We start from the raw sequence: 7,581 nt of genomic DNA, 5'->3' as shown, positions 1-7,581 counted from the left end.
CAATAATTCAATGCCCATATATCCTTTTCCCAACTAGAAAGACACTTCAAAAATTAAGAGTAACTCCCAAATAAATCAACCAGAGAGAGAAGTGATCACAGTAGGACTCAAAACTTTAGCATAAACTCTCTAGAATAGGCAGCACAGGTAGATTTCTAGAAGGCCTAGATTTAATTCACCAGCTATGAGATCTTGGTCCAGTCATTTAATCTAACAGCATTTTCCCATCTATAAAATGAAGATCTTTATACTTAAATCTCATGGTAACATTTCCTACCATGTACTAAGCATATTTATCATGTTCTTTATCCTTAACCCTCAAAATCAGCATTCAAGAGTTCTTAATATGGAGTTCAGATTCCCTAAGAGATCCAGACGTGATATCAGAAATGAACATGCAAAGCCTACCATACATGCGTATATGTGCATTTTTATCTGGGTTCTCAACCAGGGACACATGAGAATCTCAGCATCCGGGATGAAGATGGGCGAAAGAACAGAGGCACAGGTGTGTGCATTTTGGAAAAACTTTCCACTGTGATTCTGATGTTTGTTCCCCAGTCTAGCTTGTGAGATACCAATTTTGACAAAAAGACCAAGCCACCAGCTTAAAATATTGATTTTCATGTATATTCAAAGTAGAAATTATATTAAAGATGAATAAATACTGAATTACCTATTTTCCAGAGAAATGAAAGTGTATATCCACACAAAAACTTGCAAATAGCAACTTTATTCATTACAGTCCCAAGCTGCAAACAATCCAAAAGTCCACCAGTGGGTGAATGGACTAAAAGGGAACATAAATGGCAAAACATAGAGGACTTCCAAAAACACACTGCATGAAAGCAATGTAAAAGATGGTTCCATTTATATAAAATTCTTGCATACTATACTGACAGCAGATTAGTGATGGCCTTGGGATCAGGGGTGGAGGGAAGGACTGAACTGCAGAGGGAAATGAAACTTTAGGATGATGGAACTATAATAACTTATCTTGGTTGTAGGGTGGTTTCATAGATGTATACATTCTTTCCCAACTCATTGAGCTGTAATTTTTTTTAATGATTGCAGTTTGTTTTTTGTTTTTAAGATTTTATTTATTTGACAGAGAGAGACACAGCGAGAGGGAACACAAGCAGAGGGAGTGGGAGAGGGAGAAGCAGGCTTCCTGCTGAGCAGAGAGCCCGATGCGGGGCTCCATCCCAGGACCCTGGGACCATGACCTGAGCCGAAGGCAGACGCTTAACGACTGAGCCACCCAGGCGCCCCCGATTGCAGTTTGTTGTACATAAAAGTATGCCTTAATAAAATCAATTTAAAAATTAACAATGCCAGCTCCTAAACTCCAGCAAGTATCATGGCGTATTTCTCATGTAACTATTTACCCACCAACTCAAATGCATGTCCTTTGAGCTGCTTTCAGTACAGAGTACTAATCTCTCAACACTCTTCTCTCCCCAGGGCCACTGAGTAGGGCTTTTACGAGGTAGTCAGCAGTATACTACAAAGCTAAATTGTCACCCAGAGACTGGGGATAATCTCAGCCTCGTAAGAACCATACCCTAATCCAACGAACATCCAACAGAGCAAGTTCATGTGGTGAGACTTATTCCAACAGTTGTACCCATATTTTACAGTTTGTAGCTTAGGTAACATAGACTGTGTTTACACAATTCCCTGCAAGCTAGCTATAATTCCTTTCTTTACTGTAGATCGGTGGTCATGAAAACTATCATAACCAACTAAACTAACCAACTTTTGAGGAAGAAGACAATACCTCTAAGCTTCTAGAGACACCGAAGAAAATAAGTTGCAAACTTATTTTACAGATAATATGCCTCAGTACAAATGTGCATGAAAGCCAAATAATTTTGTGTTCTAAACTGCAATTACACACTAATTTCTAACTTTTATTCCCACCTTTAGGGCCTTAATAACTTCTATCAACAAACTATTTTAAAGTCAGTGAGATGTAAGCAAATATTTGTATGCCATTATTTTTTATTTTTTTTATTTTTAAGATTTTTTATTTATTTATTTGACAGAGAGAGACACAGCGAGAGAGGGAACACAAGCAGGGGGAGTGGGAGAGGGAGAAGCAGGCTTCCCGCTGAGCAGGGAGCCCGATGTGGGGCTCGATCCCAGGACCCTGGGATCATGACCAGAGCCGAAGGCAGACGCTTAACCATCTGAGCCACCCAGGCGCCCCTGTATGCCATTATTTATAACCTCATAAGATCTTTAATAAATTATGAATCAATGATTTGCAAAAGCACTTTTGACCAAATTAAGCACTTTAAAACAGACTTTTCATTTGTTTTCTAACCAACAGGCATGAATATTTTGTATATTTTATCTTCAGTACCTTCTGTGTATTCTTGTAAACATCACATGTAATATTTATGAAATTCACATTTTTCAGAAAATTAGATTTATGATTTGCAAGATGAAGTAAAGAGTAAGAAAACAGAACGTGTCCTATGAGTAAAGAATAGTCAAAAAGTATGTGTTAAACTTTTGAAAATAAGTCTGCCTTGGAAATGCTGTATTTTTCCTATATTCATACAAAATTATTGTGGACTCAAGTTTTGTTGCATCTGGACAGCTGCAAAAGAACATTTCGTTAACCTGTTATGAGTAAAATGTTTCTAAAAGATAATTATTTATTCCATGTAGTAACTCTCTGGAGAAGCCAAAAACTTAAAACACTTCAAACAAACAGAATTGAAATACTTGATCAATTTTTATTTCAAAATGTCTACAAAGTTTTAACTCTCCATTATACAAATAATTTTTCAAAATTGAGACATTATTCAAATGTAAGCCAAAGTCCTTATACAAATACACACAAAGATCAAAAATATACATATTCTCTCAGCAAACTTTGTTACATAAATAAGAAAAATATATACAGCTCGTATTTTCAATTTAAAGTACAATTGTTTTAACACTGCAACCACATACAGAAGGTACTAAAATAAAAAGAAATGCTACAGCAAAAGTTACAGGAACAACAAATTCATCTTATGACATCTACAAATCATAAAGATACATATAACCAATCTTCAAGGAATATATACGTCACACTTGGATCTTAATTTTTACTTCACTTTGTTCATTTTTTAGAATATTGTGTGGATAGGTAAAATTCACAATTCTACCAGCTATCCTTGATACAAAACTTACAACAGGTGAAGAAATCTACGTCTTTGTACTTTGGGATAGGTGTCAAAAGAATTCTTTAAGTTGAATTTGTATGAACCTGTGTTAAAATTTTCCAAGTAAACTGAAATGGCTATTGAAAAGTCAACCAATTCTTTTTAAGTAGGAAATGTTGGGGAAAAAAATCCAAACACTTGAAAAGTCTCAACACAGTAAAGCAATAAAGAAAAATTATGCCAATGGTGCCCTAGATTGTTAAGCAACTCAACTAGATATATATTTAATTATGTTTTGCCCCAGAAATTCTCCTTCCTTTTCTGAGCTCGTGCCAGAGTTTGAAAAGCCCGGAGACTAGAAGCTGCAGAGCGAGCAGAGATCTCAGATAATCTGTCCTCATCTGCAATGAAAAAATTATAATCAGTGTAGAAAATACCTCTAATAAAAATACTATGTTTTATAACATTAACAAAATTAAAAGCATCAAGCTTTGTAATGTCAATATTGACTCTGTCAGAAAAAATTATTAAAATATAAGATATTAACATTTTCAGCATAGTTCACTATAATTTCCCAAGTTTACCATACTTAGAAATCAAACACTTTAATGTTAAATGAGCATTCTGTTTCCTGCCTGAAATCCCACAATGTCATTACCTAAAACACATGGCCTGTGATTTTAGTATTACTTGGAAACAATTCATCATCATACTGTCTTGTCCTACTTTAAAAAGCACAGCTGTTCTCAGCAAAAAGCTTTTATAAGCATTTTAAAAACAAAATGCTATACCTTAACATAGTGCTTACATCACGTTTCCAAAATAATATCACTTAATGTAGAAATAATGTTTGACTTTAACATGCTACCCTTCATTATTACAGAAATTCCTCATTCTCAGTAAGCAAATCTATTATAAGGTTATTTGTAAACACTGTTCTTCCATTAAAAAAACATAACTGGATTCAAAGTGTCCAGATGTTTGCATTTTAAAACATAATAACTTTATTTCTAGCTCACTGAATTCTGAAAAAGTCCCAAGTTTGCTAAGAGAAGAGAAAATCTTCAATGTATATGAACTTATAATACATAAAGTATTAATTCAAAGTTACTTTCATATCCAAAATTTATAAATTCAGTAATTTCATACATTTTAGGATGAATTAAATAATAATTTTGATTGTTCACATCAGGAATTCAAAATTCCTCCTGCCACTATTAGAAGCAAATGAATTTGTCAGAATGCTACACAAGAAAAAAGTCCATCTTCCCTAATCATATTTTTTTGAGAACTGAAAATTGACAATATACAGATATTTGAAAAAAATAACAGATATGCTAGACCAAATTCCTAAGCCCCCAGCTAGCCAGGATGGAAAAACAGAAAGAGTACCGATCTCAGGTGTGATGCTAGGCATAATCTCTCTTATCGTCTGTTTGCCCTAAAAAAATTCTTCAAGATTTTAGGTCCCAGTTTACTCATTTGTAAATGGGGATAATTTTACCCCCCCCCCACAGGATTTCACAGATCTAATGAAATAATATCTGTGGAAGTGCTCTGTAAACTCTAAAATGCTAATCCAATGTTAAGATCATAATACTACTATAAACTACCATATAATAAAACCTCATACTTTGATCATATGTTATTTTACTACTGAAATACCTTCATCATTAAAGACTTCATGCTGAGGCAACTGGAAATTGTTCATCTTTGCTTTTCCCACTTAAAAAAAAAAAGGCAAAAAAATTATCCTTCGAAGCCACCTAACAGTATATCTTATTTACAGGAAAACCTTAGTGAAAGTAGACTGTCAAAAATTTTATTAATTTTATACTTTAATAGAAATTATTATTAACAGACCATTCACTAATTTATAATGTGCTTAGCAAATATGTAAACAAACAATAGAAAATTTCTAGAATTCTTTGCAGTGACAATATTGATCTATACTAACTTTAAAGAAATGCAGTAGGCTTCTGTTTTTATTTTTATCTTTTTTTAAAGATTTTATTTATTTATTTGACACAGAGAGAGTGAGAGAGAGAGAGCATAAGCAGGGGGAGTGGCAGGCAGGCAGAGGGAGAAGCAGGCTCTCTGCTGAGCAAGGAGCCCGATGCGGGACTCGATCCTAGGACTCTGGGATCATGACCTGAGCCAAAGGCAGCCGCTTAACCGACTGAGCCACCCAGGCGCCCCTGGCTTCTGTTTTTGAAGATTTATTTATTTTTTGGGGGGGTCGAGAGGCAGAGGGAGAGGGAGAGAGAGTCTTAAGCAGACTCCGTGCTGAGCACAGAGCCTGACGTGGGGCTCGATCCCATGACCCTGAGATCATGACCTGAGCTGAGACCAAGAGTTGGACATTTAACTGACTACACCACCCAGGTGTCTCAAGAATGCTGTAGGCTTCTGTTTAAAGATGGTAGATGGACTACACACATTTATCAAGAATGACATAAACCCACAGGACAAAGAAAATGAAAGACAATGAAACAGCAACAAAATTTTGGAAAATGGAAAGCAAACAGAAAAGCAGTGCGTGTGTTATCGTCATATCTAAGCTGAATCCTAAGCCAGCAGAGGAAGGAAACCAAGAAGCAACCAATTTGTTCTCCTCTCCTGGCTCAGGTTTAGGAGTACTAAGTACCCTTGAAAGTTGGAGTGAAGGTAAGACTGAACCAGGAAACTGGTTTACAGAACAGGCTGCCAAATCCTTCTTTAAATTTGCACAGTTGGCTAACTGGCCTTCCTCCCAAAAGAGGAATGGAGGTTTCATCTCGCAAGATTTATCAGAGCAACTCTGACTGAAGGACACAGGTTCAACTGAGGGCAAGGGTACCATATTCAAAACAGGGGAATTCTATATACCACTTATCTCTTCAAAAGGATAGAATGACATCCATAAAATAAGAACAGGATGCTGAATAAGGGAGTATACAGGGTTAAAAAATTCTTAGAAATTAAAAATATAGCAAAAAAAATTTTTAAACTCAGAAGAAGGGGTAGAAAATAAAAATGAGTAACCCTTTCAAATTAAAATAAAAAGACAGAGATGGAAAATAGGAACGGTAAGATAAGTAAGATCATGTCCAACCTTGGAATAACAAGGACTGCCAGAAGAGGAGGAAACAAAAAATGGAGGGGAAGGAATTACTAATTTGAGAAAGTGAGGAACCAATTTCCCCGGCTGAAAAAGTCCACTGAGTACTAGCAAAACGGAGACCCGTGGTAAAAGTTCAGAGCACTGAATGTGAAGAGAAGGTCCCCAAAGATGCCAGGGGAAAAGAAGCCACACACAATGATCAAAAATGAGAAGAGCACAAGACTTCTCAACAGCAAAAGTGGAAGCTAGAAAAGAGCAAACAATGCCTAATAAAACGAAAGGAAAATAACTTATGACCTTGAATTCTCCATCTAGGCAGCGTTTAGCAATATCTGAAGACATTTTTAGATGTCACACCTGGGAAAGGGGCGCTGCTGGCATCTAGTGGGTTGCCTCTATGTGTATAGGAAAGAACTTGAAAGAAACCTCACACTTGGGGTGCCTGGGTGGCTCAGTCGTTAAGCATCTGCCTTCGGCTCGGGTCATGATCCCGGGGTCCTGGGATGGAGCCCCGCACTGGGCTCCCTGCTCAGCGGGGAGCCTGCTTCTCCCTCTCCTTCTCCCCACTGTTCATTCTCTCTCTCTCAAATAAATAAAATCTGGAAGGAAGGAAGGAAGGAAGGAAGGAAGGAAGGAAGGAAGGAAGGAAGCTCACACTTATACAGAAGTGAACTGGGGTTATAGCGCAGCTGAGTGTTCCAGAGAGATGAGTGAGACTTTTCCCATTTAAAGAAATCCCCTGTTACATTAACTAAAATACTAGGTAACATAATTTATTAACATAGAGTACTTACTTTAGCCTTTGTACCCATCAGTATACACTTTCATTTCAAAAGACAAAAAATTAAAACCAAAATAATTACCATTATGCTGAAATTCTGGATCTCTCAGAGAGCCCTGAATTCGACGGGACGGATGCCAGTAGGATGGAGCACAGGGTGGAGAAGGAGACTGCCCAGGTGTGTTTGTTGGATATTCTGGAATTTTTGAAACTGGAAGAGTTACCTCAGCAAATTTGGGGATATTGGTTTCAGAATCTTCCCTCAAAGGCAGAGGATCAACTGTTTTTATACCAGCAGCTGGAGAAGTCAGGAGGGATATAGCGTGACTTTCTTTCTAAGTGACAAAAAAAAAAAAAAAATACAGATATGTGTCTGTAATATATATAAAAAATCAAAACTTTAAACACACAAAAAATATAACCATAAAAGCAGTAGGAGAAATTATGGGTAAAATCTATGTAACCTCTGTGTGGGGAAGATTTTATAAGCCCAACAACCAATATTGGTAAACATATTTAGTTATATAAAAATATAC

At 36.4% G+C, this 7,581-nt stretch overlaps 1 protein-coding gene across 3 annotated transcripts in view; it reads right to left on the bottom strand.

The window, feature by feature from the left end:
- Positions 1–2,733: 2,733 nt before the first annotated feature.
- MDM1 (Mdm1 nuclear protein) overlaps positions 2,734–7,581 on the bottom strand; it is a 32,752-nt gene continuing 27,904 nt past the window's right edge. For 2 of the 3 annotated variants that reach the window (XM_032420957.1, XM_032420958.1), the window contains 3 exons: positions 7,128–7,380; positions 4,827–4,886; positions 2,734–3,562 (listed from right to left, as the gene is read on the bottom strand). In XM_032420957.1, the coding sequence (XP_032276848.1) occupies positions 3,450–3,562; positions 4,827–4,886; positions 7,128–7,380 (426 nt within the window). In that variant the 3' untranslated portion in view covers positions 2,734–3,449. The remainder of the gene's footprint in view (positions 3,563–4,826; positions 4,887–7,127; positions 7,381–7,581) is intronic. The other variant, XM_032420959.1, reaches the window with a different exon arrangement.

This window comes from Phoca vitulina, unplaced genomic scaffold, assembly GCF_004348235.1.
Source record: "Phoca vitulina isolate PV1807 unplaced genomic scaffold, GSC_HSeal_1.0 scaffold23, whole genome shotgun sequence".
NCBI classification, from domain to species: Eukaryota; Metazoa; Chordata; class Mammalia; order Carnivora; family Phocidae; genus Phoca; species Phoca vitulina.
The sequence above is the reverse complement of the archived record's forward strand: the minus strand, read 5'-3'. Positions and strand labels throughout refer to the sequence as shown.